We start from the raw sequence: 12,481 nt of genomic DNA, 5'->3' as shown, positions 1-12,481 counted from the left end.
ATTTATAAACTTATTAATAGATTATTATATTACAATGAATTTTGGTTAGAATTAATCATGAAAGTATTTACAGACTGAATATAGTGTTAAAACGAAAAACTTGAGCGTTGAGATTAGGGTTAATTTTGTTAATATGAAGTGCTTCTTTGATTTTGAGTGTGAATGTAATATCTGCAGTGTTGATGATTTTAAAGCAAGAGGGTGAATAGTTAGTTTTGCATGAAGGTGATTTTAAAAAGTGTCGAAAGACATGTGAGTTTTTGTCAGTTGTGGTATGTTCCCTGATCTGGTGGATAAGTGATGGGAAGTTTCGCCAATGTATGGGAATTACATCACGCACAATTGAATTGATATATCACCATAGATTTAATAGAATCAGCGATAGGACCTTTGAATGACATGTTTATTTTAAAAAAACTTGTCGTTTTTATTAAATGCTCAATATCAATAGTGCTTTTACGCAGTTACGGTAACTATACCTTAATTATAATGTTACATTAAAACAATATCAACATTCTCACCATGATCATCCAGAAATCTGTTTCTGGTTCATAGAAAACCTGTCTCGTTTTCTGTGTATGAAGTGATTCACAAGGCTTGTCAAGAGTAAACTGCCTACCAAATTTCATATTACAAAAGTTTTGAACAACATTTAAAAAACATGTTGTGAAAACCCTCTTTCAACCGTTTTATTTATATGAAAAGCCACATTTTGAGGGGAGGTGCAAGTACATGTACAAGTTATAAAATTGCTTTGAAAACCCCCTAAAGGTTTTTGCATTTCCCTTAAAAATCAATGCGCTTCCTTTGAATTGAAAATAAATTTGATCCATGGCCCAACAACATGCAGCAAAATCCAAATCTAAATTATAATTTACTACTGAAATAAAGGTATATCTGTGATGGGGCAAATGAGATTAAAAAAACAATAAAATTCATGCTTTGAAAACATCTTAACATTTATTGCATCTCTCTTACGCGTAAGGGAGCTATCATTTCTGCGGGGGCAGTAAATATTTTCCACAACTCACAAAAAGTTCCCCCCATTTTTGCCCAACTATCATTTAAAATTTGCGCAACTCTTCAATCTTCAAATATTCTTGTGCGGAAGCTGCCCCACTGGCCCCTTGTCCTGTATGCTTATGGAAGGAGGGCTAAAGTATGAGGAAGTGTGGCCAAATTTTTTTACTACATTGGTTCTGACAAGCTTAGACTGTCCAACCTGTTATTTATAGTTTCAAAGTTCAAAACAGAGCAAAGTTCTAAACTCATTTACCAAACCATGAATTCGGAATGAAGTTAATTTAATTTCACAATCAAAAGTACAGGTTTTTAACAAAAACCGGTGGTAACTCCAAGTTTTCAAGGATAATCTAATTTGGATCATGGTAATCCCCACAGTTTACTGTTAAATGAAGTATCACACACGAGAACACATAAACAATTACATACTGTGTAAATTTTACAATGGCTTCGCATAGTCCAACATTGCGAATCTGCTTTTCAATATCCATCTTTATTATCTAGTTCTAGTCCATGATCAGGCACCACGGACTACATTTTTCCTGGGGACTTACCCCGAAGTTTAGCCCTGGTCGGGAGTCTTGGACTAATTTCAAGAATTCAAAAATGGCTAAAAAATTATCGAAGGAGGTGGAGCCTACCCAGCTCCGTTCCACCCTGAACGTTGACCCTAATAATTTGCTGTTTCGAAGTATTAAAAATCAACGTTTCGTCTTGTGCGGTCCTATTTCATCCTTTGCAAAGATAGCTGCGTAAGATTTTTAGTTTTCTGTTTTTCCTTTTCTTCGAGTGAAAAGTGATTTTTTACCTAGATCTCTTTACCAAATTATGCATTTTTATAGAAATTGTTTAGGATTATATATTTAGATTATTTTCCACTGAGCCCTTTGTATTCAAGATTCGGAATGATATTTTGTCTGAAATTTTAATTAAAGTCGATCCTCACTTTGATTTTCACTTACGATATAAGCATAAGCAAAAGATTATCAAGACATGCCATACTTGTTTATTTATACTTACGCTTGTTTTTGTAGAACGTTGACCTTACTCTGGAAAATATATCTGCAAATGCCAAATAACACGCGAATTTGGGGGTTTATTGCTTAAAGCTATTCTTAAACTACAGAACTATCTAAATTAAATACATTCAAGAATGTGCAGTTATCTTCTTTGTGTAAATATCCTTATATTCAAATTGCTCTTTCAAGTACAAATGTGAAAAATGTCCAAATGATATGAGTTTAGCAGAAGCACCGGGGGATAGTTGAAATTTAATTTTTGGGTTTTGGAGGGGACTTCAGAAAAGAACTACTATATTTTTTAATTGTAAAAAAAATATTCTTGAAAATATTGCCTCTTGCCGGTGCAACCGCTTTTAGCATTTAAGAGAATCTCTAACTATATTCTTAATACAAGTCTTTGTAGATTGGATTTTTTCAGTTTTCTTACATGAATGAATGTGCTATATATTCCAGTGCAAGATCAGAATACTAGAAATTTCTACGGCAATATGAGCATGCAACTTCTAATAGCCTCATGCTATTCCTGCTACAAGTCTATGTAGATTGAATGCGCTTAAGTATACAGTTTTCAATGAATAAATGTCATTACATCCGAGTACCATGCATCAAATTAAATGTTTACATGTATGTTTTGTTCTCGTGCACCCTTTCTGCCACGTCTATCCTTGGGTTTGTCGAGTTTTTCTTTAGCAATTTGCTCCTCGCGTTTTTTCTTGCGGAGAAGGTCGCTAGGCATGTTGGGAATGGCGTATGCAAGAAGACCTTTGAACACCGACATCGTAAACTGAAAGAAGAATATGAATACGAAGCGACCGGCCATTACTTTCCAATGTTGTGCTGTGTAGTTCTCCGCAGAGCCAAAAGTTCTGTAACCAGTGTATCTGCAATGTTTAAAATAGATACCAAATAATTATTACCTATAAAAATCAACAAAATTTGCATAGTCAAACTGTATAAAAGCCAAAATCAGAACTATGTCTCTCAGGCAATGGGGAACTCGTTAAAGTAATTCATAACCCAAAAAGGAACTAGAACCTTGAGTACTAGATATATTATGACTTTGCCAAAATTCTATAGTTACGAATGAGGCAAGCCGCCTTCTTAAAAGGTGGCCAACTGACGATATTTACGACTAATATCTGCTTTTCAAGATTTTATATAAAATTACAAAGTCCATGGTCTAGGTTTGTTTTTTAAAATGTTCGATAAGACTAGTTTTTTAAACTTTCTTTCAACTTGTTTTTTATTTTGTGTTTCGCTTTTTGCTTTCTTTGAAAATGGTGTCCTTGCCTTACCTTGACAGATTAGTTAGACGTCTAGAGGGTTGGGTTCTAAATCATTGTTTACCAAGGTGTTGTGAAAACTGAGAGGCAAAAATTCTGATAGAATAACAGCTGAACTGCATGGAGACGCACGCATTTAAGGAACGCGAATCCCATTAAACATTTTTGTTAAGACATTGCATTTTTCCGAATGGACTGTTTTGAACATTAGACATCATTTTCACTTTATAATTTTACTTTTCATGTTTTTTGGTCGTTTAAGTTTCGAATTGTTTACTTTAATATTGCCATACTGCAACGCTAGGATACAAAAGGTTAAAAAATGCCAATGTGCTTTCATTCAGCCGACAAAACCCATAAAAACACGAGAACAATTTTTGAAGAGTGCTTTGGTCTTACAATAATGAGAATACTGACCTACAGTAAGGCGGACGGTTGACACCTTCAACTTTATACTTCTCATCAGGTCTCGACTCATTGTTCCACAAGGTGGTGTCGTAATATGACAGACTGTTGTTCAAATAGCCGTCGAGTGATTCGTCAGGACTGTAACTGTATTTATAAACCATCTTTGGGATAAAGTCGGAGGTAAACGCCATTACAAATGCATTTACGAGAACAGAGAATGCAGAAAAGGCTTCGAGGATCGGGTACCATGCGCCAATATCCTCAGCCATCTTCGGAAAGGGTCGTTGCTGGTTTCGAATGAATTTGATGGCGTCAAAACGGATTTTCATAATGCCATTTATAAATGCAAAAAACGGAGCCAATGGGAATGCAGCAACAAACATCATAACAAAACCGAGCTGTAAGACTACAAAGGAAGGTGACAAGATGGTGTCAAATTAGGATTGTACACTAAACTGAATTTATAACCGGAACAATATCTTTTGGTAATGCCTGCCTGTACTTGAACGAAGCCAAATTTTACCTGGAAGTAATTCCCCTGTTTATGCATTGTAGTAAAGTCCCGTATTTTACCTAACTGTTCCAATTGCCGGGAGTGGGAAGATATGAACTGGTTAAATGGCTGCTTTCAAATTTGAAGGAGAGAGTCTTCAAGTTATGTCGAGTCCATGATATTATATATAATGAAAATGCTCTTTCAGGCATACTTGCCTTGGTCGAGCGAATATTCGGATTTAGCCAGTTTTTTTATGATAAAAATTCAATACAGTATAAAATATCTAGTGGGGATATTGGAAAAATTTAAAAAGATTAAAACATGACAATATCAAATAATATATTGGACAAAACCTTTGAACGACAAAAGAAAAATTTTCACTGCTGTAACATAGTAGCAATGTAAGTGAGATCTTTTGATACCTACCAACTTGCAAGTACTCCTTGAACAATGTTCCGTCCGAAACAGAAAGAAAATAATCTTGTTCCCATTGTGGTAATTGTGGTATGCTTCCTTTCTGCGTGTTACGTTCATTCCACAACTTCTTCAAATACCTAGAACAAAGCCAAAAGTTTTATTTTAACATGTTTTATACAATATAGGTTTAATGAAGTGTAGATTGATGCAGGGGCGGACCTAGGGTAGGTCAAAATAAATTACTGCACTTATATTTCTAAGTACCTTGGAGGCAAATCAACTTATAAAATAACATTCTTTAGAAATTCAAAACCAGTAGTGTTTTTCTGAAAGTACTTTCAATTTAAAAGTGAGCAGCAATAATTGATTTTGACAAACGCTAGATCTGCTACGGGATTGACGTAAATATAAGCCATTAGCAAAATAGAGCTGCATGTAACAAATAAATTTCACAGTTATCAAGAGCAAATCACCAGAAAAATGTGGGCAGCAGAGAACTGTTATTTTATTGACTGAAACCTCGGGAAATGGAGAGTATTATTGTTCTTCGACCGGCATTGTTTCAAACTGTTTACCTCGCAATCTGGGTATCACTCAATAAGTAATAAATGTATGTATGCATGTGTGTAAAAATGGCTTCAATGACTTTAATGAAACACTTACAGTATTATTACTTCAGTAACGTTGCTGATGATTTGCTGCCCCACCATAATTATAACCAATTGTATGCATAACTCTACCAAGCATCCTTGTGGTCCGCACGTGTCTAGACGCCAGTCCTTCACACCAAAAGGTCGGAGGTAATGTCCGGGAGTGCCCACAAACAGGTTGATCTTGAAGAAAGCAATGTAGAACAGGGAAGAGTACATGTTCACAAATTGATAGATGTACATTTTCACCGTGTAGCTGTCATCCCAGTCCGTCTGAGTACGCGGATTCTGCCAGTTTGTAAGCCAATATGCAACGTACTGATACACAAACTTGAGGATATAAATGAAGATGAGATTAAGGACAGCCGCCGTCATGGACGTGAGGACTTTGGCGTTTTTGCGAATACTTTCATCTGAATTCCTTGCAGCAGCCGCAAAAACAGCCGTTCGATATAGAGCAACACCGATCACAACAGATATAGCTAGAGTAATCATGAAAGTAACGATGCTGAAAACACCTGCATACTTCCTGAAGATGGTCATCCTCGGTATGTACGTCCCCATACGATTAGTGACCGGGTTTTCAGGAAGTGTTGTGACGACTGCAGCATACTCTGGTCTGATATGCTCCTCTACCTCTTCAAAACCAGATGTATGCCATTTATAAGAAAGAGTCGCCTGTAGACGTTTCCAAAGCTTCAGGATGAGCATTGACCATATAGACATAATACAGGCAAAAGCAATGGTGAAGTTGTTGTCGAAGAAATGAGCCCCGCGCATATACGTACAATAATCTTTCAAATACCAATACCAGCATTGTTTATCGCAAAGTGGACACATTACGTAATCGGTCTTGTTACTGCCACAAACATCCTTCACAGGAGGGAGCTGTAAGAGTCGCCAACTCCGTAAAGGAACGCTATGAAGCCAAGGAAAGCAACAGGTGCTAACATTGTGCAATAGAAACCATGCCAAGCAAAATACATTGCAATAGATGTTCCAAGATAATCTTTAATCGAGTCAAGTGGCTGATACTTGTACCATTTTCTAAAGCGTGCCCACTCCCATCGCAATCGCTGGCGTTGATTTTCTGGCTCACCACCCTCTGGGACCTAAAATAAAGCAAGGAGAAATGTTGGAACTTTGGATAACATGTATAAGCATCGTCAAAATCAATGAAAAGTGAACAGTTTGCTTTTTTTCTTACAAAAGCAAAATAATGTTTATATAATGTTTTATTTTGATTTCTCAAATTCACAAACGCGTGCGATGCACAAACACAGCAATAGTAATTGAAAAAAAGACAAAAGTTTTCAATAGCAGTTTTAAGAAATAAATCAGAGATTTACATTTTCAACGATTTCATTCATGTCAATAGGAAATAGTTTCTTTATCATTAAGCATGTGGATTTTAATTTTTTGTTGTTTTCTTAGGGCGATGGACCTGGTGACGAGAATCTCTGCTTAACATACAACTTCAAGCGAACACTAATCCGCTCCCTGACAGTGTTTGATCAATACAGGTTTGATTGCATAAAAAGCATTGGTTAAAATACGATTTACTTAAAGGGCAGGATAATGAAAGACGGCAAATATTTGAATTCTTTGCCATGGCATCATTTGTTTTCTTTTCTAATATATCAAATACGCACAATCCATTCATGTAAATGACTTACTGTCGGTGGATGCAGTTTATTAAACTATTAAAGCATGACGAGAAATGACCATTAAAAAAACTTTTCGAATTATTTCTACAGAAAAAGTGCACACGATCTTTAAGCAACAATCTCTTTTCACAATTTTCAATAATAGGAGTACAACACTATTACAGCTTGTTCATAACTTGTTTCATATCTGGTATTTTTACCCAATGGGTGAAGCGGCAAGGAGAAGCGTGCCGAAGAAAAAACGAAGTTTTAGTTGTTAAACATTTTCGTTCATTATTCGTTCTAAAGATCTCATCAAACAATACACCTACGCGGAATCTTAAATTTGTAGGGCATATTTGAAGAAGATTTACTATAACAGTGTTTTTCTGTATAATAAAAGCTACATAATCCATGCATGAGTTTTCCTATGTGCGTCACTTCCGGTGCAGAGTCAACTACTTCTAGGCCAAAAAGCACATGAAAATAAATTTCAATCCATCAAGTTTATTGCAAATGTTCTTAAAATCAAGTTATCTAACTAAAGAAGTTATTTCCCTGAACCTCGTTTAGGCATTTAAAAAAATTGCAATAAAGACTGTAAACAATGAATACAACGCTAACCTCACACGGTCCGTCGTGCAATGGATAAATTCCCTTGAACGCGTTGGTGAACTTCAAATTAGCAATACCGACAACCTTGTTCAAGTCGTTCGAGGGCTGGAATGGCGTCTGTTCCATGATTCTCTCGACCATGCGCACACGGTCGGTGGGAGTAAAAAATGTATCATGGTTATCAATGCCCGCAAACTCGGCCTCATGCTCCTTTGTAAAGTACGCAGTGAAATACATAACGTCGTCTGGTGTAATATGTCTATCGTATTCTAAAGGATTTGCATTGTTGAATTTTGCCACAAACTGCTCGCCAAACACGGTTTCAAGTGTCGATGGAATTTTTATGTCCGATTTTTGCAAGGGCATGCGCAGAAACATCTATTCGGCCATTTTGGTCAATACGTCCCAAGGTGCATGAATCTTGACAAAAAACGTCTTTGGCTTCTTGTCGTTGTCATTAGTGTCCTGTTAACGGGAAAAATTTGCTAATCATAGGCCTGGATAATAAAAATACATAAATACTTTTAAAAAAAATACTTGAATTTTCTAAAGAAGTGCAGGTAATAGTTTAAATAAATAATGCTAATGATCTAAAATTTACATAGCGCGAACAAACATGCGGGCTGGCTAGCCCACTGTGTTCTGGAGGTGATTATACTTTCTTCAAACATATGAAAATTTAATTTAATATCATTGAAATAATATAAAATGAAAAATATACTTAATAAAATACAAAACAACAGTGACTTCAATTTGTAATTTTATTGCTAATTATATAATTTTGTAATTTTTGTCGTTTAGTAAATTTTGTAATTTAGTAATTTTTGTACTTTAGTAATTTTGAAAATTGGTAAATGTAAAACGACGACATTTCAGTAGCTATTTACAATTTAGTTGATAGCTTTCTGCTCTGAAGAATTTTTTTTTCAATCTTATATATCTTGACAAGAATGCAAATTTCAGGCAAGTGAAGCACGGGATGAAAGCACTGGTTTGGGCGTGCATAAGACGTCATGTAAGCATATGGTTTTGGGCAATCTTGACGTAAGTTTTTACCACGCATTGCAGACACTTTTAAACATTTATTAACTTATTATATTTATCTTTCCCCTTAAACAGGGGAAAGGTCAAAGTCGTTGTTTAAGACCTTATTTACATTACTATCGTTTATACATATAATAAGTACAACAAACTGTCATACAATTAACAAGCAACTTTAAAAGATTGACTTAGAAGACTCTACAGAAGACTGTTTTAGAAGACTGAATATTCCTTTAAATTTTAGTAAATAGAAGAATCAAACTAATTACAACTTTTCTTTTCAGTTTTGATATCAAGACATCGAGCAAAATCATCGATCAAAATCATTCATGCAATTAAAGAGATTTCAATATTGAATTGGCAGCAAACCTCAGCGTTTTTCTCTTTTTGTAATTGGTCAATCTCTATAAGAAGACCTTTAGCCTTCAAACCGTCGATGTAGAATTCGCGGATTTTGTTTTTTTTATCTTCTTCTTCTATTTCATCATCATCTTTCAGAGTGGATGGGGCTGGAATCTCGTATACCATAATCAAATCGACCATACTGTGTCCATCTCGCATTTTGTTCATTGATACTCGTTGTTCACAGAAGTATACAAACACAAATATAATATATATTGTTTCCTCTTTTGGTCATAGATTCAAAACATCCCTGTGTAATTCGTAACTATACACTTTAATTAATACGCTAACTTCCGTCATCTAATTTGTAACTATATACCTTAATTAATATGCTAACTTCCGTCATCTTTGTATATATATTTTAAACTATAGGAAGTTTTGTTTATTTGATTCTTCGTAAGTACAGTGCTCGATGCGTAAGAGCAGAGCATAAATATTGATGATAAGAAGAAAATACACAAAAACTACAATTTCAGCCTGTTTCGTGATTTCTCACTCTTCAGGGGATAATTTTAAATGAACACAAAAGCATGTGCTTGATTATATATGCAAGAGGAAGTTAGGGTAAAAATTAAGATAGAAATACATAATAAGTTAGGTGTACGAGTACAAATTGGATAAAAGTGTTTTGTCTCTATGGCGACAAGAGGAGATAAGTTCGTTACGTTTGTTGAGTGATGATAGTTGTGGTTGGTAGGTGATGAAGAATTTTTCTTTCAGGCATCAGTTGCATCTTTTGTTGGCGCTGTTGTACAGTTTGCTGTGAGTAATGATGTTCCATGAGATATCGTGAGCGATGTTGTTGTCTTTTAGTGTCCATATGTGTTTACTGAGTTTGGTAGAGTTTCTTATGGAGTTGAACAACTTGATGGTTGAGATTACTTTGCGTTACTATCTCAAGGTAATTGCTGCCTCTCGCACCGAGTAGGCAAAAAGTGCAAATTGCTTTTGGGTGTTTTCCATCATTTATCATCTGTTTTAAGTGACACAATACAAAATGGACAAAAGAACGGTAATTTTTAAAACATAAAATTGATATGATGAGCAAAAAACTGCAATATCTTGTAAATTTTGTCACTTAATATAGACAAAGTAATTTTATCGCCTTTTATTTTCAAAATTCTCATATAACTAAGTCAATTTATAGAAGAACATGCAAGAAGTAACACTGTATGTATGTATAATATGCTAATATTAAATTGGGCATAATTGACAAGCAGTATTCCAAAGTTCATTTTACAAAATTTGCATGCTAAAGGTTAGCGCTAGCAAAGCAATTGCTTCATTTAAATTATTGATCTTTACATTTATATGTTGCAGTTGACATGAAAGTTAGAACTCAGCCAATAACCAATTAAGTCATGTTAACTGGAGCTTAAAGGATTTTTTCTGTATTTTACTCAATTTGTTGCCAGCCAGCACAAGATCAATACATCCATTAACACTATCAATTATATGGTGTCATATATGTATCTCTCAGTCTCCCAGTGTTTGTGTGTAAGTATATTATTTGATTTTATCTGGATTCATGTTACTCAGCTGTTTTCAGCCATGTTGCGGTCATTATTCATGGCACATTAGCATTCTATTTACAGACATTATACATACAGTGATCATGAGCATGGAATTGACTTTTTGTATAGGATTGACTATATAAGTGTAACGCGCTCGGAAAGCAGACGGCAAGCTCGAGCGAGCATAAGTATACCTGCGTCCGGTGCTTTACTTGCGACGTTTATCGAGACGTCCTCGCAAATTTAACATAAAATTCATTGCTATTTTGAATGAAAACCGTTTTTATTAGATAAATACAATATCAACACTTGCCGTCCAAACGCTTTGTGAAGAATAAAAATTATCGTTAACAGATAAATCGAACGAAATTTTCTTCTGTAAATGAACAGAGTCAACAGAGTGATGATCAAATGAGTTTAAAATGTCAAAGCAAAACTTTCCTGTTAGTTTATTAGTTGAGTTGTACTGGTGAAATTTATAATTCGTCTAAAACTCTTGTGGACGTTGTGGTCCAGTATCTATGAAGCTGAAGTATTTATAGTTGTATAATTATGAAATGTGCGTGTCAGTCTATTCCAAGGTCATGTTGTGGTTATCAAATTGATAGATACTCTTCCATAATAGGTTGTACTACAAATTTATGCAATAAAGACAACGAAACACTTGCGTGATTTTCGTTTGAGAGACAATTGTTTAAGGTAATTGCCATCGGCACATAATCGTTGAAACACAACCCTAGACAAAAATATGAACTGCAAAACATCACGCCCAAACGTACTCTTGTATGATAATGATATTGCCAATGCCTGGTGTCATATAATATACGAAAAATGAAACAGTAATGAAACTGGTCTTTTCGCATCAAAGTGTCTATTCTCGCAAATTCCTGTGCGAAATTTGCTAAATTGACATCATAACGAATATAAACGTCAAATGAAACCAGTAAATGGTGAATGCTACTCATTCTGAACATGGCAACAGAAATTACTATCAGCTTAGCGACTCCGTATTACTTATGACGTCACACACAAAGACGAATTTTGGAACTCTTCAACAAAAAATGGACATAAATAAATATGTCAATATGCTTGCAAACATTTAAATATTTCTTTCAGCCAATGAAAATGTACACGAAAATCTCACTTAAAGAACACTTCAACATTTTACCACTTGACAGACAACTATACAATTTACAACCATTAGCAAATAGTTTTCCAGGCTGTAGTCTCTAGTTATCCACATCATAACTTCATAAATACTTTGTGATTCATGTTTGAAGTACTTGAGAATTTCACTTTTAAGTTGATGATGAATGCGTTTGTTTATATAGAGATTGTGTGGCAGGATGTTACACAATTTATTTGACCTGTTGCCTGACATATTTTAAGGATTTTTGAAGAGTTGATGTTTTACAAAATGTTCTTTTTTATTTGTCACGAAATGGATTTGAGGATCTGGTGAGTTTATTATGAAACTTCGAGTTCTGCAAGTTCATTCAAGTTAAAAACTGACTTGAAATTGCCTTGAGCAAAGCACATATTTGACGGCAATTGATTGGAAGTCACACTTAAGCAATACTTTTTCTTAATACTTCTGTCGTATTTATCAAAACTAATGAATGAATTCATTTTAAAGCAAGAAAAAGAACAATCGAATCGGATTCTCTTGTATAAAATTTTATTGCATGAAGCAGACATGTTCGTATAATGTCAGCAAATTGTAACTAAGTTTTGAGGCAAACATTAAACTCATACTTAGATTTTACTTCTTTTATAAGCATCTAACGCTGTTTTGTTAAATTTATCTATGCTGTACCTTTTTACTCCAATTTGAATTTCTAGATTTATTTGATTACTTCAAGCGATTCAGCACCGAAACAAATATAAAATAGTCACGTGGAAAAACAGCATATTAAAGTGTTAACAACAAAATTTTCGTTTCCTGTTTTTGTACCATGTATAGC

At 34.6% G+C, this 12,481-nt stretch overlaps 2 protein-coding genes and 1 long non-coding RNA gene across 3 annotated transcripts; 1 reads left to right on the top strand and 2 right to left on the bottom strand.

The window, feature by feature from the left end:
* Positions 1–1,628: 1,628 nt before the first annotated feature.
* Positions 1,629–2,250, top strand: LOC124447977. Its single transcript, XR_006948899.1, has 2 exons — positions 1,629–1,775; positions 2,058–2,250. It is a non-coding gene; the product is annotated as an uncharacterized LOC124447977 (long non-coding RNA).
* Positions 1,863–7,780, bottom strand: LOC124447970 (anoctamin-4-like). The gene is made up of 5 exons (XM_046998968.1): positions 7,570–7,780; positions 5,313–6,411; positions 4,659–4,786; positions 3,746–4,142; positions 1,863–2,926 (listed from the first exon to the last, which is right to left on the bottom strand). The coding sequence occupies exons 2-5, from the start codon at positions 6,137–6,139 to the stop codon at positions 2,656–2,658; spliced, it is 1,623 nt and encodes a 540-aa protein (XP_046854924.1). The 5' UTR covers positions 6,140–6,411; positions 7,570–7,780; the 3' UTR covers positions 1,863–2,655.
* Positions 6,175–7,938, bottom strand: LOC124449068 (anoctamin-7-like). The gene is made up of 2 exons (XM_047000010.1): positions 7,570–7,938; positions 6,175–6,411 (listed from the first exon to the last, which is right to left on the bottom strand). The coding sequence occupies exons 1-2, from the start codon at positions 7,936–7,938 to the stop codon at positions 6,175–6,177; spliced, it is 606 nt and encodes a 201-aa protein (XP_046855966.1).
* Between the last annotated feature and the right edge of the window lie 4,543 nt (positions 7,939–12,481).

Source organism: Xenia sp. Carnegie-2017, unplaced genomic scaffold (genome assembly GCF_021976095.1).
Source record: "Xenia sp. Carnegie-2017 unplaced genomic scaffold, XeniaSp_v1 HiC_scaffold_23, whole genome shotgun sequence".
Taxonomy (NCBI): Eukaryota; Metazoa; Cnidaria; class Anthozoa; order Malacalcyonacea; family Xeniidae; genus Xenia; species Xenia sp. Carnegie-2017.
This window is presented reverse-complemented; position numbering and strand designations above follow the sequence as displayed.